Genomic DNA, 24,254 nt, shown 5'->3' with positions numbered 1-24,254 from the left:
AAAAGAAGGAAAAATGGGGTCTTCTTCACAATATAGTCAGTGGATTAAACAGGAAAATGAAATGAGATAAATCAGGATAAACAGTTCTGGCAACTAACTCATGATAATTATCTATGGTATTCGGAGTCACTGCATAGTGACTTTATAGGTTAGGAGGCCTGAAGGTGTATGTGTTAAAGCATAAATCTCCAAAATGTAGTGCCAACTCCATCCTGGGCAGCCCACAGGGTACTAGACAGGCCAAAGAATTGTACAAAATGTGACATCTGTTCTCAAGACTCAAACAGTCTAACAAGAAAAATCAGAAGTGGCATGTTAAATTCAGCATTCTGGCAAGATATACTTTACTCAAAGACTAATTCAAAAAAAAGGGCAGATATGTAGAGTTATTTGAGATTAAAAGTAACATTTTTAATTATCAATAACAAGTAAAGATGACCAAGCAAAATATTAAAGGGAGGAAGAAATAAGCCAACACTTAATATGATGCTATGCTACATGAGTACCACAATGGCTAACAGGCATTTCTGAATATTGAAGGTTTTCTTATACTTCAGACTTTTTTCAATGTACTAAAAAATTTTTTTGCTTTACAGAGAATATGCTCATATCCACACCCTCATACCCCTATATACATTCACGCCCCCACACCTTCCTCTTCCATACCCCATACACCTTCATATACCCCACATATGTCACGTCCCCACTTCACATCCCCTCACACCCCCACGCAACTGTCACATACACCCACACACACTTTACCAACTCTTTACTCTGACATTCAAGGCCCTACATAAATAACCTGGCAGTAATCTACCCTCACAACTTCATTTCCCATGCTAGTTCTAATCCCTACACTGCAAATATACCATTCTCATTGTCCCCCTCTATCTTAATTCACCCTCACTTCTCCCCCAACCTACTTCCTGCCCCACCACCACAACCACTTTCCCAATCCCAACTATCTAAAATTTGACTCATCTATTAAGGTTCACTGAATCCCACTTCCTTATGAAGCTTTCCAGGCTACTTTGCCTCTTGATTTTCCTTTGTCCTGGATTTCTTAGTTACTCAGCTGGTATTCAGCTGGTTTCTCATGCAACTTAGAATTTAAATATAAACTATATTGTAACATTTACTGATTTATATATAGAATTCTCTCTTCAACTAGAGCATAAGCATAGGCCACAGCTTTCTGTTTTCTCCACAGCAACACAATAAAAGGCATATCCCTTTTGAGTGGCTGTTACTCTATATTCTATTCACCTCTTTGACCTAAACTTATCTAACAGTTCCCCAAATACTTGGATTTCCTTCCACAACTTCACAATATCACATTTAAACGCACCCACATACAGCTGAGAGGGTCTTGCAATCATAAATTGGATACTGGCTTAAGGGGATAAGCAAATGGTAAGGATGAATAGTCAATCTCCTTTATGAACGATGCAAAATCAATTTCAACACTTTTACAAATAACCTGGAAATGCATGTGTATAACAAAACCTCCAGATTTACAGATTTCAGTAAGCAATTCTTAAAAACAAGTTACCAAGCCAAAAGGGAGCAACTTTAGAAAGTTCTGTAAGAGGTATAAAAGTAGGTGGGTATTAGAATATTTCCTAATATTAAGGGAAAAATAATGCAAAATACTTTATTAAATGATTATCTCTGAGAAAAAAATCCAGAAATCATCAAGGACTGCTTCTAAAGATATGAAAACAATGATGGAAAGTACTTATAATATCCAAAGAGGGCAACATCTTACAATCTTTAGGAAGGGAACTGAAATACCAAATATAAAACAAAAACCAGAAATTATTAAAAACCTTGCACCAAAAAAGCAGGATTATCCTCATCCGATATTTACAGAAGATACAGAGCCTTTCCTCAAAATTCATGAGTTGGTGTTATTTCCCAGTTTAATAATTCACAGGGTTTCCCACTGCTACAGGGGGAAAAAGGAAAACTCCAAAGCATGGCATCCAAGACTCCATTTCATCTGTACCCAATTTATTTTTTCTAATCCTATCTCCATTACATTTTCTACCTCTTCTCTCCTGTCTAACTGGAATATTCAACATAGCTATAAATATTACCATACTTACTGCCTCAATGCTCTTGCATATGCTGGCCACTGATAAAATTTTCTTCCCCGTCAAAGGCGACTTGGTGAAATCCTACCACTCTTCCCAGATCCAGTCAAATGCCACTACCTCCATGTATTACTCTTTTCACATCTCAATGAACATGGACTGAGCACCAAATCCACCAGCACTGAGTCAGACACTGAGGATACAGAGATGAATTAGAAAAACCCCTAGAGACCTAATGTGAAGATGGAAAGCTAGAGAAAAATGTCAATAATGTAGAAAGTGTAACAATAAGTGGATGAATAAGGTGCTATAAGAACACAGGAGTACCTAACAACTTGCTAGGGAAGAGGTGAAATAGAGAGGGGTCCCACAGGAATGACAGAAAGTACAAAATGAGTGAAGTGTGGGGGCAAAAGTTAAGTGGAGAGGGGAGAGATTATAAGTTTTTTAGTGTTAAAAGATCAAAGTGGGAGGCAGTGAGTGGCAAGAAATGCAGTTGGAAAAGTACCCAGGGGTACTATATGTCATGTTAAAAAGCTTGACCATCATTTGTGGGTGACAAGAAGTCAGGGAGGGGTTTTAAGAAGTTGAGTGTCAGGGTCAGATTTGTGTGTTCATGATAAATTCCTTAGTTTCTGTAATCTCCATGGTTTCTAGCAAAGAGTGTGCAAGACAGGTTTTCTTTTTCCCTGGTACTTTTTTGTTTGTTTTGGTTTGTTTGTGGAGTGGGGGAGGAAAAGGTCCATTTAAGAGTCCAGACAAAGGATGAAAAGGGTGTAACTAACACACTGATGAAGGGAATGAAGAAGCAGGAATAGATTCAAAAAATAATCAGAAAGTCAAATTGACAGGATTTAGTAATTGCTTAGATATGGAAACAGAAAGAACATGTTGAAGATGGCAGCCAAGTTTCTGGCTCCAAATGACTTCGATTTTAATTTTCCCCCTTCTGTAAGCTGTCTTCTGAACCTAGCCTTAAAGCACATAAAAAAAAAAAAAAAGAAAGAAAGAAAAGAAAAGAAAATAGCTTTTTTCCCCATCTCTTTACATCTCTTCGCAGCCAACATTTCTGAAAAAGTAATAGACCAACGCTGAACCTACATCATCATCTACATCGCAATCCTCTTCTTCTACCACATGGTTTTTGTCTCCATCACTGACACATCTCTTGCTAAAGTTACAAATAATCTCCTAATTGACAAATCTAATGGTGACTTTTCAGGCTCTATCTCATTTGATCTAACACTGTTAAATATTCCCTCCAACTACTTTTTTTTTTTTTTACAATGAAACTATACTTGTTTTCCTTCTACTTTTCTGGACACATCTCCACCATCTGTTCCTTATCCCCTCTCCGTGCCCTGAAAATGTTAGTATTGCTCAGGGTTTGATCTTTGGTTCTCTTTCCATTCTTCACTCTGCCTAGTTGATTTCATGCCTGTACCTCTATTGGCTGGATGAGACACAAGTACTTTGAACTCAAATTGATATGAACTTAATGCATCTCTTTATTCTAAAGCACTAATCTGATACAGCACTCTTCTGCTCAAAATGTTCCCTCCACAGCTCGCAGCATGAAGTTAACACTCATTAGCAAATCAAGCCCTTCATCATCTGACCCCTTTCCCACCTCTGCAGACTCATCCTCCATGACGGCTGCATGCCCCATATTTTCCTTATGATCTAGGTCTCCTGAAGTAATTCTGGCTCCTCAAACATGTAAAAATTATTCATGTATCTTTATAAATTGTTTCTTGTGCATCTGTTTGCCCATTCTTGGCTCCTTTACTCAAAGTACAGTTCCTGAACCAAGATCATGGCATCACTGGAAACCTGTCAGAAACGCAGAACCTTGGGCCCCATTCCAGACATACATAAATCAAAATCTGCATTTTAACAATATTTTCAAGTGATTCACATGCATATTAAAGCCTCAGACGCACTATTTTAATCTGTCATGACCACTATTGCAATATCCAACAAGTATCACAAAAAAGAGCAAATTAAGCACACATCACTTTCAGAGCCTTAGTTTAAAACATTCCCTTACACACACTGCTTTGAGTGAGTAGTAACAGATTTTGTTATTAACTCTCCTGTTTTCACAATCACTTCTCTCCCTGTGGATTTAATGCTTGACACCATTTTGCTGGTCATGACATTGGCTACCCTGGACTATACAATTCTCACTCTGTCTGAGGCTGTATGTCCTCAGGCCATAAGGAACTTGTCCACACTAAGCTGCCTCACTACCAGGAAGCACATTCACCAGGCTTGACAGAGAAAACATAAAATATTCCTCCCACTCTATTCACCTGGTGAACTAATCACCCTTCACAATCACCTCAAGCATCATTGCAGGAAAACATTACCTGCCCGCCTCCAAAGTGAACCAGGCTACCTTTTTCTGTAATTCCAAGGCACTCTGATATAGATATAATGTGCTGCATAATTGCTAGTTTACTAATAATTCTCCTCAAACTAGGCTGTGAATCCTTAGGGTAAAGAGTGTGTCATATTCATCTCCATAGTCCCAGTCCTGACATATACTTAATAATTACTGGATGACTAATAAGTAAGTCTAGAGCTCAAGAGGGATATCAGAGTCTGAGATAAACCTCTGAACATCTCCTACCTTTAGTTAAAAACTAAAGATGAGAGATGGCATTATTTCAGCAGAGAAGGGTATGTAGAGTAAAAATTCCATAAGGATTAAACTCTCAGAAACAGCAACAGGAAAAGGATGGGCAGAATGAATAATGAGGGGGTGAGGCGCTGTAGTCAAAAGAACTGGGTGAGTAAAAAGACAAAAGAATTTCAAGAAGGATCAGGCAGACAATAATGCTAAACTTACAGAAAAGTCAAGTTGTACACAAATACAGATAAAAAGAATCCTTTAGATTAGGCAATTAGAGAATCATTAATCTTTGAGAGAATTATTTCACTTACTTCAGATTAACAGTGGGTTAAAGAGAGAACAAAAGGTTCACATGTGGAGCCATTTCAAGAAACTGGACAGCGAGAAGAAAAAGGGACACTATTTCACATTAATTTATTCAATAAATATTTATTTAGATACTGGAAATGTAGTGATAAACAAGAGAGCCACAATCCCTATCCTACAGTGCTTTTATTTTAGCAGCAATAAATTCAGGAAGAAACAAGGCCAAGAACTCAAGACTAGACAAAGAAGAATGAGAATTCACCCCTAATCTAGTAAAGTCCTAAAAGATGAGTCCTCAACAAAAACAAAAAAGTCACTTGGTGTCAGACATCATTACTTTTAGTAATAAATGTGTCAAATGTTTTTATATCATACTTTCAGTTTCAGAATGTGTGTTATGTTTAGCATGTAAGGTTTATCACTCCAAAGTGACTAGTTCTTAGACAATCAAAAACTCTATACTCTTTTGTAAGCTCCCTAGTACCTGGCACACCGAGAAGCACACAGTAGGTACTTCTTAATTGTTAGATGATTTGAATTATATCTAAATGGAATATGGATGTGACAATATTAGTTTTCTATAAATTCAGTCACTTAAGTTATCAAATCAAATCTGTATGTCTCCACTACTTTATTACTTGTCTCTACTACTCATCTGCCATCTTTTATTCATACTCCCTAGTCTAAAAAACAAAGAAATAAGGGATTTCCTTTTCTTCCTATTCTTTTCATCATATTTCAGTTTCTGCAAACTAATCAATACTTTAAAACTTATAGTAACAGAAAATTGAGGTCCTTGGACTTGGAAAAATAAAGCATCTGTTATATCTCTTTATCAATCTATCTCATATGAATGTGGGGAAGGGAACCACAAATCCTAAAGCCAGAACCAATCAACTTATCTAACATGTTCTCCTTCATCCACCCGGCATAGGTAACAGGCACCAAGTGAGGAATTAATGACCACTATCATCAAACTATTTCGCAAATGTAAGTAAAAAAGAACATAGATTGTCTTCTTCCACATGAGCAAATTTCAATTAATTCAACTTCTCTGAACCAAGGTATAACCTTTAAGAAGATGCACTTACTTTGAACATTTGATTCACTAATTACTCAAGTGATGATCAGAACAAATTAATTCTTACCTAGTTCTGATTCTGGCTCATTGTATAACCAAAAAGAACAAACTTATGTTTCTCAGTCTTTAAACAGCTATGGACAAACAAGTACTTTCATTTCAGAGGTGGAGAAAGTTCTACAATAACAGCCACAGGATCCAAAGCAGACCACCAACACATCAATATGATAATTCAGCTTTTTTTTAATACTATATCAAAGGTTTCATAAGGGGAGCCAGCAACAGAGCTGCTGTTAGGGTGGGTGAAGGGGGAGGGAACCTAGGCAGAATAGGTTCAAAGAAAGTCACACTACCCTGGAATTGGTAACCCATGTTTGAATACATGTTTTATAATATTTGTTTCAATACAAGGAATAGATTTAACCCCTGCAGACCTAAGTTAGATTCCCTGGCGGTGCTACTTAGTTACATAGCCTTAGGCAAGCCAATGAGTCTCAGTTTCCTAGTCTATAAAATGGAAATAATATTTATCTTGTAGGGTATATCACACACATTATCACTAAAACTTAAAAGCACTTATCCCAGAGCATGCTATATAAGTGGTGGTTGTTAATGATAGTTTTAACAAATGGAAATCATTAGTAATATTATTGTTATGCATAATGGTTGGTCTGTAACTTAACTTGCCAGTTACAGTTTTGACCAGAGAAATGTAATACTGTAAAAATAATGTAAAATTCTAGCACATGTGTGATAAGACTGACCTAACAATGGCCCACTAAACATACAATTTTAAAAATTCTTAATCAAAAGCAAAAGTGATTGAGAAAAGCACTTCTGCAGCAATCAAGGGCAGGATTTACCCACAAATTTCCTTCAGGCAACAACTGACACATGTGGACTTATGGTTGCCATCAAGCTCACCAAGCAAGAGCAAAACTTCTGCCCTATAATTAGAGCTTACTTTGGTACTTACTTCCTATTGCCATATTACTACTTCTAGCTCACAAAGCTCTAAACATGGCTTTCTCAAAATGTAGTACAAAGATTATCTGCAAGGCAACCCCCTCTATAAATTAGGGCAAACATTTCTCCTGCTAAGGGTGGGAGATGGCAGAGGAAGACTCCCTAAAAGCTGTAAGTGCATGCTTTACTTTTACAAAAGTAGAGCAAACTTAAAAGTCAGGGTTTTAATTCTAACTCCACCAATTAGTGACTTCAGGAAAATTATATTATCTCAGGATCTGAGTTAAACAAACAAAAACATAGAACCTATTTCAAATAGGTTCAAAAAGAATCAAATAGGAACATACGTGAAATCAACTAGAAAACTATAAAGCATTAATAAACGGAAGCTATTTTCCCAGAAATGATATATGATACTCAGACACTGAGAAAATAAAATGAAGATACACTGTCAGAAATTTCAGTTATTCCCCTAACACACTAGCTCCCCTTTCTCTTTATCTCCTTTTGGAAAAGAGGTTTTGAGATGCTATTATCTGGGAATTACTATTGAATGACATACTACCCCACTCTATTTTAAAGTTTTCTGCAAAGATCTCCCCCCAAATCTTCAAATAAAACAGTAATACAACTAAATTACATAATTGAAAATTTTAGTATTCTTGCCTGAAAACCAATTAAACCAAGGTAAAATAAATAAATAAATATAAATACTAACACTATTTGCATCCTGAACAAAACAGCATGACTATCTGTAAAAGTACAGTTTTTCACTAAATTAACTGGGCTGCCCTTGGTATTATTCTCACTACACTGTAACCTGGTCATATTCAATAAATAGTTCAGAACTAGAAAGTTCAGAGCTAGACACTGCTAGGCAATAACAACAAGCAGCATCAGCAATTAATATTTATTGAGTTATTTAGAATGCTACATGTGAGAAATCACTCAAAGCACTTTATGTATATCAACTCACTTATACTTTATAAAAACTTTATAAAGTAGGTACCATTATTATCTCTATTTTCCAAATGAGGACCAGGCAATCTGGCTCCAATGCTCTTAACGTATACTGAACACTAACTTCATACTGAATGATCTGAAAGAACTTAGGGTCAGCTGGTAGATGGACACATTAACAAGCAATTATAATACAGAATGGTAAGCAATACGGTAGAGATAGGTGACAGAGCTAAAACATATTAAGTCTAATATCAGATACTACTAGTGGAAACTCATTCCAAATAAATTAGTAATTCCCTTTTCAAAAGCAAGAGTTCCAACTCAGCCTGGGAAAGATGAACACATTTTACAAGGGTCTGTCATCTTTCCATTCAATTAACCAGTATCTGTCTGCTATGGTTTTGCTACTTTTCTAGTGAAGAACAATAGCCTTCCCATAAATCTTTCTCTTCCCAAGACAATTCCAAATCAAGTTAGAGGTCAGAATCAGCATAAATTAGTTTTCACCATACTTGTTAACTCAATATATAAAAGAAATAGAGATGTCTTAAAGACATGTATTATTTTTCAAGTACTTAAAATGGGTAACAATTCTGGACTAACCAAGCATTGCTTAAGAGAGGCTTTCCCTTAATATAATTTTAAAAAGAACTATTTTTCAACCAGCATATCAAAGTTATCATTCTCCAAAGCAAAGACTTTTGCCTGTAACGCAATTAATAGCAGTCCTTGTTTTACCTCCACCCACCTGTAAATTGCCACCTGGGAACAGCCAACACATCTGCTTGGCCAGGTGGCCCTGCTACTTGATTTGCTCTCCTCATTCCCCTTTCAGCTAAAGACAGGATTATATTACTCTTCTTCACTAAACCTCATCCTCAATTCCTTGCTATTTCTAGCATGAGTTAAGAGCACAACTGGTGGTGAGGTATGAAGGATAGCAGTATAGAGGGGGGAAGAAGAAAAAATAAAGGTGAAATCCCTCTTCTCTTGCACATTGTGTCATTCTTCATGTAAACTTCCTAACCATTTTCTTCATACCTTTCCAGTAGTCCTGCCTTATCACTGAAGCAAATGCCTTATTCCAAGATTCTTGTCCTCTGAAACACAAAGGAAGTCATACACAGCTTATTTCCTACAGGGAAAACAGCATGGTATAATGTACAAAGCACATAATCTAAAATAAGGTGAGCCTCTGTTTGAATATCAGTTATGAAATGGATTAGCTATATGACCCCGTTTTCTCATCTGTAAAACAGATTATCTCATAAGGTAGCCTCATACCAGAAACATACTGTAGCAATGCAACAAGAGGCTTCCCTTATATTTTTCATTTGGCTCACATATACAATAACAGGGGAAAAAATTCCCCAAATTCCAAACCCTTAGAACACAAGCTTTCAAATATCTTGGAAAAAAATTTAAAAACATACAAACAAATAAATAAATAAGAACAAAAGCTTTCAAACTTCTCTGACCACAAACCATGAAAGAAATATATTTTTCATTGTGACCCAGTACACATACACATATAATCACACATATAACTAAAGTTTCACAAAACAATACTTATATTGTGTGTGATTCATTCTGATATTTCCTATTTTCTTTCTTTTTTGTTAATCGTGACCCTCTACATTGATTTCACGACCCTCTAATGGGTTGTGAATTGCAATTTGAAAAGAAAACTACATTATACTCTTCTCTCTTCCCACCTTTCTCCTCCCATAACTTCCTCCCTAATCACATACACAAAGCTCTTTTTAGCCTTCTTACCCATACCACTCTACAGGAGCCCCTAAAAACAAGGTACTTCCTAGTATGCAAAGCCCAGCAAGTAGAAGAAGACAGATGAAGGAAATTCTGACAGTGCTGGAGAGTGTCTGTGTTTCTTTTGGTCCAAGAAGGAATACTAAATCCATTTTCCCTAAGAGACAGTGTTATTCCTGGGTGTAAAGCTGTATTGCTGGGATACAATGCTGGAGGTAAAACAGGCTTGTGGATTGGTCTAGAAACTTAACCAACCCATCTGACAATGATTCTATAATAAAATATTTCCTAGGTTCCAAACAAGTTTTTTAAACAAAACGTATTTCTAAGTTGAGGCAAAGGTGTCACCTATACAGTGTCCAAGGGATTGGCAAACTACAGCCTGTAGTCAAATCCAGTCTGACCCCAAACAATGGTTTTTATATCTTTTAATGGTTAAAAAAAAATCAAAATAATAATAATATATTGTAAAACATGAAAATTAGACAAAATTCAAATTTCAGTGTCCACAAATAAAGTTTTACTGAAAAACAATCACACTGATTCATTTACACACATTGTCTATGACTGCTTTTATGTAACAACTGGCAGAGTTGAGTACTGCCAAAGAGGTTGTCTAAAATATTTACTATCTGGCCCTTTACAAAACAGTTAGCGGAAACTGAAAGCACTGTGCTTGAAAACATTCAACATTCACCACAAATACTTAAGCATCTACTATGTGCCAGTCACTGGGGATACTACAATGAATAAATCAGATATGGTCCTTCTCATAAATATTAATAGAAGGCAAGTGAAAAAAATTTCAGAGGAATACAAAGCAATTGGTTTGTTGTAGAAACTACCAGAGGGCCAATAAAGCAAAAGACGAGGTTGGAGAAAGGCCATATTATACAGTGCCTTTAAGGTCACTGTAAGGAATAAATGTTCCTCTAATATTTTATATTTAGTTGTTTACTAAATTAAACTCTTTATTCATAGGCAGCTTAAAGATAAATGTTTATGCATTTAGAATCACAAATTTGGAATCAGAAGCATTGTTTTAGTTCACCCAAACCCTTCCTATTGCTCTCTACTCCTTGAAAAACTTTATTGTATGAACTACAAACATTTGGTATAACATTTCAAAGTTTTAAATGTTTCATGTATATATATACATGTGAGTGTGCTTGGGTTTGTGTATGTAGTGTTTGATCCTCACTGTAATCAAGGTAAGCATTATAAATCCGAATTTACAGATGAAACCAAGGTTTTAGAATTTTCCCATGTTCAAATGGTATATCACAGCGTGGTCAAGAGAGGCCCAATATTCAAGTTTTCTTGGATATTAGAATATTTGCTCTTTCTACTATATGAGCCCAAGAAGTACGTAATTAATTACTCAAATTGAACTTGAAGATAAAGGAAGTTATTAGGGCTTCTTTTTTTTTTTTTTGAGAAAACCATTCTTGCCGACAAATAGCTACATTTGTACCGACAATATTAGCTTTTATTTCTATTTAACTAACCCTTACTGGCAAACCACATGTTCTAATGGTAGAGAATTCTATAATCTATAACAGACTAACCTAATCTATTCTTTTGTTCTCTGGCTTACTGAGCTCATTTCCTCGCACATCACGAATACAAGGTTAGATATTAATTATAAAAAACACTGCTTAAATCAGGGCTTCTAAATATATGTTGCCAGACTAACTAGAAACTACAATTCTTGATGTGGGGATATTCTTGGAGTACCATAGTGAAAGATAAGATCTGTGGATAAAAGATCAAAACTATCCTTCACTGACTCAAAAGGAAAAAAAGTATAACTACATTCCTCTTCTCTGACTCTAAGTTTTTATTTTTACTCCAGTTTTACTTCAGAACTCAGGATCAGCTTGAGTAGTTTATTCTTCATAGGAATCATCCTGAGATAGAGGAAGTTACTGGAAAAAATAGTACCTGACTGTTAGGCCCTCTCAGCAGTCAAAGCTTCCTAATACAACTGCCTATTGTTTCTAGTTCTCTTAACAAATAAGAAATCTCAATTTACATTTTAACAAAAAATATAATTAGCAATTAATTTCCTAAATCCACACCCAAACTGGTTTACGTATCTCTAAATAACTAAAGAAGAAAATAAGAAAAGGTTACTAGGTATGATTTGTTATATACTATTTATAAATACTAAAAAGGATGGTCAGTAGCTATTCAGTCTTTTTTCTGGTCATTTAGAAAAGTGTTTTATTCTACTTCTGAATGCCTGCTAATCAAATTGCTTTACTATTACCATGCCCATCTTGTACAAGGTATTGTCTTCCAACTGCCCTTACTCATTACTCTAATCCTCTTTTACTCTTTGATTTTTCACTTCTTCCCCATCATTTTAAAGTGTACTTATGCAAGTTCATTTCAAATCTTAGCCTGAATAAAAATAATTAGCAAATTCTATTCACTAATCCTACAGGATGAAACTCTACTATCAGGTAACACAAAGCCTAACAACCAGTTCTTTTTCTAGAATTACTTCACTTAAGGTAATAATAAATAAAATGATGTATAGTATTTACAGTGTGAAACTGCACTTCTATTTATAGAAGGTAGTTTACCAAAGATACTTAGCTTTACCTGCTTCCAAAATGAAAGAAACCAATTAAAAGAGGAAGCCACCATTATATTTTTTAAATTGAGCAAAGTTTAACATCTCCTGGTTTTACCTCTGTGTAATAATGCAGATTTTGGTAGTCAAAGATGCTGCGACTGCACTTCTGCCATAATAAAGAGCTGATTTCCATGTGCCAAGCACTATCTGCCCCCCACCAACAGCAGAGGCTTGAAATCTTCCCAGATAAAAAGATTCAAGCTGACTATCTAGAATTAGGAGCTGTAGCCCCTAAGTAAAACTAATAGCCTAGAGTATTAACTATTTATCCTTTCAGCCTTTATTGTAAGACTTTAATAACCTAAAAAGATATCAAATTCCTAAGAACTGAGATACAAAATATGCTGAGTTTCTACTTCTGAATCTTCAGCCACAACAATACACTGTATTACATGTTTGAAATAATAAGGAGGTGGTGATCTTAGGAAAAAATATGCATTTGAAAAGGACTAAAGCCAAAATTTCAGAGAGAAATAGGAAGGCTAAAGTAAATAAAAATAAAAATCTAAAGATAGGAATCTGTCACAAAAATTCAATAATCTCTGGTCTGCATTTGATTATCTCGTCTTTGGGTGGTTTTTTGGATTTTTTTTTAGATGTCATGTTCAAAGTTCTCATGTGCACAAGAAGCCTTTCCACTTTTTTTTAAAGTAATAAGGAGAGGAAAAATGAGTTAACTAAAACAGTACAAAAGGAAGACTGATAAGTGTAGGCAAGCTTTAGAATACAATGAGAAAATGTTCAAAGATAGAGGGATCTTGGAGAGTCTCTCTAGCTTACTTTGATGCACTAGGCTCCTAACTGGTCTCACCTCTTCACTCCTACACACTCCAATATATATTTCAGATAGCTGTCAAAGTGATTTTAACATGTAACCCAGATCTAACTCCTCCTTAAAACTCTTTGCTTCCCACCACCCTTTGCATTTTATTCTAACTCCTTCCTTCCATTGTAGATCAAAGCTCTGCATGATCATGTCCCTATATCTCCAGTCCCGTCCTTGCATTCATTTCTTCAGGCAGACAGTTAAATATTGACTGAGCTTCTACTCTATGCCAAAAGATGTGCTATGCCAAGGGTATGGTGATGAACTAGTCAGTCACCCCACCTCCCCCACCTTATAGAGCTTACACTCTAGTAGTGGAAAGGACAAACAAAAAATGGGTAAAGTAAATAATTAGACACTGTGATATGTGATGTAAGGTGAATAAAGAGTTATCCTCTTAGCACCCTATTAGTCCCGGCAAGAGCACATATTACAATTTGTAATTATTTATTCATCTGAATACTTACTTTATGACTATGAATTCCATAAGGGCATAATAATGTGTGTCTTGTTCACTGCTGCACCCCAAACACTTAGCACAGTACCTAGCATGTAGTTCAATATTTATTTGTTAAATGAATGAATACCTATTTTATCCTCTTTAATTTAGAGATGGTTGTCAAAGGTCAAAGAAGAGTCAGTAGGGAAGTAGGAATCTGAATATTAGACTCTTAAGTTTTAGTCCAAATTATTACACTACACTGAAAATATTGATCTCAAAACTCAAACAACTGTGTTTTCAAAGCTTAAGTAGCTGATATCTGAAAAAAAGCTTAAGAATCATTCAACACTTCACTCCTACATAAAAAGTTTTACAAACACTTAAAGTTTAAGTAAAGTTATCCAAGAAAAATACTTTAAATTTCAACAAATAAACAGAGATGAAAATTTACTCCACTGTTTCTTTTTAATGCATGCAAGAACAATGAAACCGTAAAGGACTCTTTGTAAAGAACCATGATATCTAAATGTTCTATAGATTTCCTAGCACCTATCTGACACTTTATATTGATATTTTCTTTGGCTGGATCATTTACTCAGAATATCATTTCACATTAACTGATAAGGATATTTACCTGCAATTTAAAAATAGCCCCCAGGAACTGAATCTGTATTTTTTTAATATTTTTACACAATAAAATTAGACTTAAAGATAGATTTAAAACTAATATATGTAAGTAAAATCTACTCTGGACCAGCTACTATGTTACATGTCATATCATTTCATTTAATACAATTTGTTTTACAAATATATTGATCTCAGAGTTCTAGAAATTTACCAAGATCTCATAACTTGCCCATGCTCCTTCCTCTTGAAATAATGCCTTGGAATAACCTTGATTTATCACATATAGTCATAAAGATGCAAATAACAGATTTTTTCTTAATAATGGTCTCATTTCTATAAAATATAGATTTTAAAGTTAGTAATCCTAACTAGGAAAAATCCTCCCTCCAAGCTTTATAAATGATAGGCTTATTTTTATTACAATATGTAATGACTTGATTAGTTTTAAAAATCTTTTAAAAGGCAACCCCTCCCCACATGTGTAGCCACTCCTTCTAAACTAATAACCATCTTCTTGATTTACATTTATGTTCTCCAGCTACATTAGGGAATAAAGTGATTCTCAGTGTGACTATAGCCAACCAAGTAAAACTTGCTTTTGTCTAGTCCAAAAGAATGGTCATGGAAAAGGTTTGGGCTTCAGACATGAATAGCATATACCAAGTTCACTAAACTAAAATAAACTAAATCTACTTCTATAGAACACTATAATTTATCGTAAGAAAAATACCCCAGGTAAATTTCAAAGAATATAATCTGGCTGACCAGTATTAGTAATTGCTGTAATTACTGGATTTTGACCATTATTTAAACAGAAACAGCATATTGAACCACTAATGCCTAGAATTTTGTAACTAGACATCACAATGGAGACATCCATCATACAGTTCTTGCTTCTGTAAGAGAGTATTACATGCTCTCATGTTTTTTACGTACTCTTATTTTTCCAAATCTGTGTCCATATTTTCATTCATGCTTATTATCTAAATCCATATCTATCTGTAAACTCCTTTAGTTATCAAACTGCTTTCTCTTTCCTTCTGGCTCATTATTTCCTTACCAATTTTATTCAGTTGTGCTGCCATGCTACTTTAATCTTTTTTTTTTTTTTTTTTTTTTGTCGTTTTTCTTTTTTACGACCGGCACTCAGCCAGTGAGTGCACCGGTCAGTCCTATATAGGATCCGAACCCGCGGCGGGAGCGTCGCCGCGCTGCCAGCGCAGCACTCTACCAAGTGCGCCACGGGCTCGGCCCACATGCTACTTTAATCTTGAAGTTGTTTTTCTGTCCTATATTCCACATATATGATGTTTTCAGAACATCCATCAGGATCTGTATCATCCACTCCTACCTCCTCTTCAGTTTTAATTACTTTTCATCTGGACTTAACCCCCTTAACTAAGACTGGCCTACTTGTTCAAGCAATTATGAACATCTCATCACACAAATCTCTTCCTCAGATTTAGTCAAAATTTCTCCATCAAAACTTGCCTTCTGTCCACAGTCAAGTTTACTCTCAAATGCCTTTTGTTACTGATACTATTTTGTGCCTTTTACTCCACATTAAAATGAATATCCTTCTTAACCTCCTGCTAAGACACTTTTTTTCCTAGTATTAAAATCTATCTCTTCTAGCAAGTCTTCCCTAAATGAAAAAATCAAAACTCCCCAAAATTACAATCTAATTTTGTTTCAGCATATATTCTGTCCATAGGCACACATTCTCTATTGTAGATTAACTAATGACCATATTTTTCAATGAGTGTTATTTCCAGTGCATATATTTTTCAGTACACATATTTACTTATGTAGTTTCCTTCTCCAGTCAGAGAGTATTAGGTAGAGAGAATAGAGGATTGGTGAATTAGGTCATTGTTTTTCAGGAGTTTACAATCCATTAGTTGGTCACTGAATCAATTAATGGGTCATAATCAACATTTTAAAAATGAAATAGTATATAAAGATAAATAAATATGTCCTGCACACAGTAAGAGTAAACAGTTTGTGAAACCTTTATTTCTGATGTACCCACACAAACAATGACATGGGAACTAAGTCATGATGCAATCCTATCGTGAGTTATGGTCAAAAAGGTATGAAAGCCACTGAACTTGAAGGTATCCAGGATCCCTTCTAAATCTGTAAAATTCAAATTATATTTAAAGTCTAAAGATCAGAGACAAAACATTTTTAAAAAATGAACAGAATTTAAGGATATCAAAACAACAACCAGCAAAATCATTTTTTCTTAATGAAATGTCATTATTCAACTCTAACCTTAAAATTATACAATCAAAGCTTTTATAGTAGGTAAAAAAAAAATCAGAGATAATCTAATCCAAGTTCATCACTTTAATAACAGAAGAAAATTCTGGCCCTGAGAAGTGAAATAATGGATGACACGTTCAGGAAACTGCAGGTTAACTCTGAATGCCTGGAATATAGAACTTAGGAGCAGCAGCAGAATACCTAGCATTTATGGGCCATTTAATCTTGAAGCCATTCTCTGAGGTTGGTACTATCAATATCCCCATTTTACAGATAAGAAAACTGAGGCACACAAAGGTGAAGTGACTTGACCAAGGTTAAACTGTGAAACCAAAATGCAAAGCAAGGAAGTCTAACTCCAGAGCCTGTACTCTTAACCATTATACCAGGAGGTTAGAGAAAACAGACCTTGTATATCACTCAAAGACTTTAGATTCTATGCTAAAGGTGACTCACGGTTAGTGAAAGGTTTGAAGCAAGAGTAACATACTCAGATTTCTTTTTTAATGAGGTTACTCTGGAAACTATGTAGATGGATTGGAAAGAAGAGGAAGTAGTGACAGGGAACTAGCTAGTCTTAGCTAGAAAAGTACTACAATAATTCAGGTAAGAAAACTGGCATCAGAACCCAAATTTACTAACCACCATCCCACATTCTTGATCACTATTATATTAGTCCGTTTCTGTTGTTTATAACAAAATACCTGGAACTGAGTATTTACAAAAAAACAAAACTCAATGCTTGCAGTTTTGGAGGCTGGGAAGTCTAAAGTCCAGGGAACACATCTGGTGAGGGTCTTCTTTGGTAGTGGCTTTCCAGCAATGCAGGGATCTCACATGGCACAAAATGACAGAGTGGAGAGAGAGACTCTTGCATGGTCCCCTTTTAAAGCCCTCAGAACCACACACCTGACCACCATTATTAGTCCATTCATTATGGCATGGTCCTACAACCTAATCACCTCTTCAAGGCCCCACCTTTCAACTACCATAATAGGATTTCCCACTCTATCAAACAGTCACAGTGGGGCCAAGTTTCTAATACATAAAACTCAGGGGACACAATTCAAGTTTCAGTAAGTTTGGGGGGGACATTCAATACACAGCAACTATCCATAAGAACCTCCCAATTTTTTTTCTTATGACCACCATTCTAACAGTTCAAGAAATCTAACCTCAGAGACAACAACATTTTTCCTTTAAGTCCTTTGTTAAACGAAACCTGATCACTAGATGCACTGGGTATATGAAAATGACAAAGGGAAATCTAGGTGGAGAACAATGGAAAGTCAATCACTCTCTACAGTAGTTTTCTTACTTTCTTGACTTCCTCTTCGCCCTCCTCTACACACTATTGCTGGAACTTTCATGTTCAAAAGTCAATTTGGAATCAGTGCTCTGTCTAGACATGACTGTTATAACCTAACAGAATTAAATCTACCACACAGGAAGTCTAATGTGGTCTGATCCGTAGCAATAAATATACTCTCTGGTATGGTCAAATTTTGGCTTAAACAGAGATGATGAATGAATAATAAGAGATAGACTCTTTGAATGCAGCAAATAATTAAGGAAAACCTGAATATTAAAAAGGGAGTAAGAGCTATCTAAAGTTCAAGCCATTCAATTCCAAGAGAGTAACACTATTCCCAAGTGTCTATGGGAAGTCCAGAACCCAGCAAATGAAAGAACAGTGGAAAAGACTATCTGATCTTTCTAAGCATTCTAAAATCAATGCATTTTCATTTAAGCCATGGTTGAGCCTTCCTAAGATATCTTTGATGCTAAGGAATGACTGGGTTCTATAAGCAAGCAACCTACAGTATAGGGAACTACAGATGGACAAAGGAAAAGGGAGTAGAAAAAGAAAGGAGGAAAGTGGAAAGGGTGCTACCATGAAAGGGAATGGAAGAGATGATGAGTTACAGAACAGAGTAAAAAGTGGAGGTTACCCAAGTATCAAATGTTGCCAACCTTACCTAACCATGATCTTAGGGACACTATGAATAAAGTAGCAACATAAAAGGGCATGAAAAGACAAATTTAAATCACAGATTTATGAGACATCAAAGATAAGAAATGAGTATTTACAAAAGTAAATATGTAACAAAATAAAGTCTTATGATCTAAAGGAAAAATTTAGAAATTATTAAAATCTCATTTGGTTTAGTTATACTTTATTTCTAAGGGGCAGTGAGTCTGGTAGACATAAAAGGCAAAAATGTCAATAGTACCAGAGATGAGGGTTACGGGAAGGGGTGTTACAGAGACCATATGAGGCTTACTTGCATACTTCTGTGAGAACGACTTCAGAATTTTATTCTCAGTGATGTAGTGCTACTTATTTTTTTAAGAGCTTCACTGTAATTCTTATCCTGGCTGGCTGGGTTAAATCCCTTAAAACCAGAATTCAAAATAAGGTAAGCACTTATTAATTATGGTCAAGATTTAACCTTAAAAAAGGCAAGGATCTGCAACAGATTATAGAATACTACTTAGTTACTTAGTGTATCCTAAGTGAGTCTAATGGTAACCAAAACCCAGCTAATGATTCTCAATAAAATTATGTAATTATGTAATAAAGAAATCACCTTAAAAGTTTCTTGAAATTAACATTAGCTAGACAAAAGAAATATCCTTTTTTAAAAAACTTGAATTTATACCTTGAAACCATTCAAGAAACATGTGGCAGTGAACATATTTCTTCCACATGATACTTAAAACTTTCAGGCAACATTTTAAACACACACACACACACACACACACACACACACACACACACACACACACACACACACACACACACACACACACACACAGCCATGTGGCTCAGTGACTCCAACAAGCATTAAAGGAATATCCTTAAAGATGATTATTATGGCAAAGAGAATGGATCAAAAGGCACATACAATTAAAATTGATACCTTGATCAATCATTCATCATATCCATGAACATGCAGTCTTCATGAGCATTCTATCAAAATAGGTGATGAGAGAATTAGTTTATTTATAACAGTAGCAAAATATTTTTCTAAAACTATAATGGGATGAAATAATGTGTGTACCTACAGTCTCTTTCTCTAATTTAATCATATTCTAATTTTAAAAGATAATGAAAAAATGAGAACTTCCAATACAAGGTCACCTGGAGATCATCAACACCCCTTACAAAATTTAGATGACTGACTGTGGGCTTGGGGTAGCAGAACACTTACTAATATACCAATGCTTTCAAAATTAAGAGTTTAGAACAGGGTTTCTCGATCTCTTTGTTGTGAAAAGCTGTCCTGTGCACTGTAGGATGATTAGCAGCATATAATTCTTTGTCCTGTGCATTGCAGGATGATTAGCAACATCTCTGCCCTCTACCTACTAGATGCCAGTCGCACGCCCCCCATCCCCCAGTTGTGACAACCAAAAATGTTTCCAAATGTGGGGGTGGGGGTGGGGCGTGAATATCACCTTAGCTTGAGAACTACTGGCTTAGATCATAAATTTGAAAAATACAAAGTGAATGGGCGGAGGAAGGGGAATTTTGTTTTGTTTTTCTTCTAGTCTGCATGTGTAAATACACTCATATTTTAATTTGATCACAGACAACATTTAAGAGATTCTGCCTTTTAGAAAACAAAGCATTTAATATCTATCACTTGTTAGCCAAAGTTCAGAAGAATCCCAGAAGATTCTCTATACTGCCAACTCCCCCTCCAACCACACCTATACTCAACAAATACACACACAGTATTACCTAGTTGAACTGAAGAAAATGCAACATAATTATATTTCCATTTATTTCATCAAATATACTGACCATACGTACTGCTCCAGCTCCACAGAATCTGAAGGAATTCTCAACTTCTTTCAATGCAACTCAAATACCACAATAGCTGCAACACTCTAGGTAGGATAAACCTAACTACTAGGGCAAGGATTAAACTCATCCTCACACATTAACAAATTGTGGGGAAAAATACAAATTAACCACAATATTTTAAAAAGAAAAAACTGAAAAGCAAATTTGTGTTTTGAAACAGAATCTGAAGAGGGATAAGAGAAATGAAAAAATTTTAAATCAAAGTGAATCTGAAGGCATTCCAGGATGACAGCAAAATTCAGAATGTTTCCCCTGGAATGAGAGAGAGGAGGAAATTACGCTTGGCCATATTCTACAGGAATAGTCTGCATAATCAGTCTCCAGAATACATACCATGGAAGGGAAACTAAAAAATTGAAGTCCACAAAATAGTAAAGGAAAGAGTAAACATCTATTCTAAACACCTAGAATAAAATTGCTCTTTACTACTGTTTCCCCCTTGGATTGAAAAAAAAAAAATCAAATATCCAGAAAAAAAAAAGCAACAACTTGAGAAATTTTTTAATTCTCATAAAAATAGCCACCCTCATGCTTCCAGCGTGCCAGATTACACATTACATAGAAAAATCAATTAGGAGAAGAAATATAATAATCCTTTTGTAGAGTGCATTTGATTCCTAACAAAAGTCCTTTAAAAAAATCAGACATTCTAAGTACTAACAATCTTCATGTATAAATATGGATTAAGGCCTTTAAGATTATTTCATTTATCTCCAATAGAATCACATACTTTAGTTCAACTAAGAATGTTCATTTAAAAAACCCTATACAAGAATCCTTAGTATTAATTTAAGTAAAATATCAATATGCTGTATAGCAACAAAATTACTTTATTTCAAAATTTTAGCTATTAATCTCCTGGCCCAGTGAAAATAATCCTACAAGAAACTAATGCTCAGTTTTTCTTACTCCCAAACCAAGCAGAGGAAGCTGTAAGATCTGTAGCTACAGCCTGCTTTTCCAAAAGTAATACCGTGAGACTCCTCAAGAATAACCTCCTTCGCTAATTAACGTGACTCAGGTGGGTTTGGGAGGGAATAATGTCCATCCTTGGTCAGTGGCCACCATACCCCTCCTCTTAAAGGGCAGGAAATCAGTAAAAGGGATTTGAACAGGAGTTCACCAGCCAGAACATACAGGGGCAGAGGAGAAAGAGTACTATGGGAAAGATAAAAACTATATGGTTAAGTCATGTCACAAAAGCAAGAGGTTTAATGTTCTCAAGGTCTTCATTCATTTCAGACACACCATTGTTTAGCTTCCTCCTCAAACCATACACAAAAAGAACTGTCAGCCTGCCTTAAGCATGTTCCTTCTCCCATTTAAACAGACATGATTCTTTTGGTTAATCTCTGGCAATGATCGCCATTTCACAACACATTCAGCCCACCCGGAACTGATCAATACCACTACAGACATAAGACTAGACTTTATCCATTTATTAACCACAAGGAAATGTACCATTCAGCAAAATTCTATACATTACAAAAGATTCTATTAAAAGGGGGGAGGAGGTGGGGAGGACGGATGGACACACACGCGCGCGCGCGCGCGCGCGCGCACACACACACACACACACACACACACACACACACACAGCACAGAGGTACACAAAGAAAAGACTACCACCCTGTAATTTCCCTATGGCAAACAAGATAAAGACATGGCCATGAAACCTGTCAATTCGTTTTTCCCCCCATAATTCTATCTCGAAACCTAGTAACTGAATATTAAATTTTGTGATAAATAGATCCACTGTGACTTTTAAATTGTTTCACCTATCAAACTAACTCTCCTGTTACGTACATTTGCACACCTTTGAGCTAGATGCTGTATTCATTTATAGAATTTCAAATACAAAAGACTAGACAGTTTTTCCAACCACTGGTTGCCACCACAGAACGTCCTCACAAAATCAAAATTTCAAATATAAAACGCCCAGATTATTCTTCCAACCTTGGGCTAAAATCTATTGTATGAGCACACCGTATTTAACAACATGAACAATTTCACATGGGCTGCTCTAAACCGAAAACAATGCTTCAATACAAAGCGTTTAAAATAAGTATTCCGTAGGTAAGCAAAATCTATGCTCGAAAAGAGCACACAAATGGTGGTTGAAAGCCAGCACATTACCAACACACAAGCGGCATACCCCTTCTGCACTGGGTTATAGTTAATACTCAACAACTACAACTATTTTTAACATTGCTGGACATTGAAGTTGAAGAAAACGTGAGGGACACCCAGATTAAATTGCCCATAGGATGCATTGTTTCTCACGCTCAGAATCAAGCAGCAACTGACTTCACCTATGTCGTGATATTCACCGGTGAAGCATTAATTCAAAGACAAAAAACAACCCTTGGTTTGGAGGAGCCCACACTAAATAAAATTCAGAATGTCTCAACCTTTGCATAAATTGTCACTTGTGGTATCTGTGGCTTAATTGCAATCCAACTAGCTCTGTCATCCAGTGTTACGGCCACAAACCATGACTTTCTCACTTCCACAACAACACAGCGCTCACTCTTTATCAGTTCGCCAACCCAACTCCAAACGAGAAAAATTCATGGAGGTTCCAGATCACAATCAGACCGGGGGGTGGCAGCCGAGGGGCTCGGGGTGTGGAGAAACCTCCCCAGACTCCACTGGAGCTCCCCGACCCAGCAGCAACCGCGGCCGTCAGTAGCGGCCGCCGCGACCGCAGCAGCCCCGCCGCGCCGCGCCGCGCTCCCTGCACCTACCTGAAGAACAAGAGATAAGAAAGACGGCGAACGCCAACTTCGCAGCGGCTCCCATTTTCCCGAGGCGCCGGGGAATCCGTAGCAAGTTCTCGCTAGATATCCAGTTCCCTGGGTCTTCCTCGGAGACAAACCTCCTGGTGTAAAATCAACCGTCATAAAACATATTCGGAAGCCCCGACCAAAAAACGTTCACGGGGTTTTAAAAAAAAAAAGGGGGGGGGGGCGCAACAATAAAAAATAAAATGCACCACGGGAGAAAAATCGCCACACACACTCACAACACACAAAACCAAACAACGAAAAGCCAACAACAACAAAAGCGGGTTTAAATCACTGTCAAAATCACTGTCAGCTCCGCTCGCCTCTCGGGTCTCTCGGAACAAAACGCCAGGCTGAGGCGACGAGGAGGCGGCAGCAGCGGCGTCCGCTGCCGCCCGGACAGTCCGGGAACCGAGCTGGGTCCGACGTCCGGACCGACCTTCAACCCGGACACCCAAAGTCCGCGGACCACTGGCGGCCGAGCTCGCGGCGGTGGCGGCAGAGCCGGCGGTGGCACGGGGAAGGGACTGCGGGCGGCGGCGACGGCGACGGCGGTGCAGGCGGTGGCCAAGTTCTGGTCCAGGCTGTGGCTCCGGCTCCGGGATCCGGGCTCGGTCGCGTTTTCGGTCTCCTGGCCTCCGCCGGCCCCGCCCCCCAGACTTCCGGTTCCGGCCCGAAGCTGGAAGCCAGGCGCAGCGGAGGAACGCTCGGCGGCGGCGGCAGCGGCGGCCGGGAGCAGCGCGCGTGCCGGGCTGGGAGCGCGAGGAGATCGTCGGGGAAGCGAGGCGGGAGCGGGGGAGGAGGGAGAGCTCGAAGGCGGGGCCGACTGGAAGGCGAGGAGGCGGGGCGGACGGAGGCTCGATACCGCGAGGCCTCGGCGTCCGGCCTGCTTGGGCGAGAGATCCCGCCACAAAGGGGCGCGGGCGCCTTAAAGTCCCTGAGCTGTGGCTGGGCTGTGGCCGGGCGG

General features: G+C 37.1%; 1 protein-coding gene across 1 annotated transcript in view; it reads right to left on the bottom strand.

The window, feature by feature from the left end:
- Positions 1-23,924, bottom strand: part of ACVR2A (activin A receptor type 2A) — an 82,967-nt gene extending 59,043 nt beyond the window's left edge. The window contains exons 1-2 of the mRNA XM_063097295.1: positions 23,727-23,924; positions 23,249-23,382 (exon numbers count right to left, since the gene is read on the bottom strand). Of these exons, the coding sequence (XP_062953365.1) occupies positions 23,249-23,303 (55 nt within the window). The 5' untranslated portion in view covers positions 23,304-23,382; positions 23,727-23,924. The remainder of the gene's footprint in view (positions 1-23,248; positions 23,383-23,726) is intronic.
- Positions 23,925-24,254: the final 330 nt, after the last annotated feature.

This window comes from Cynocephalus volans, chromosome 1 (genome assembly GCF_027409185.1).
Source record: "Cynocephalus volans isolate mCynVol1 chromosome 1, mCynVol1.pri, whole genome shotgun sequence".
Lineage (NCBI taxonomy): Eukaryota > Metazoa > Chordata > Mammalia > Dermoptera > Cynocephalidae > Cynocephalus > Cynocephalus volans.
Note: the sequence above shows the minus strand (reverse complement) of the source record. Positions and strands in the feature narration are given on the sequence as shown.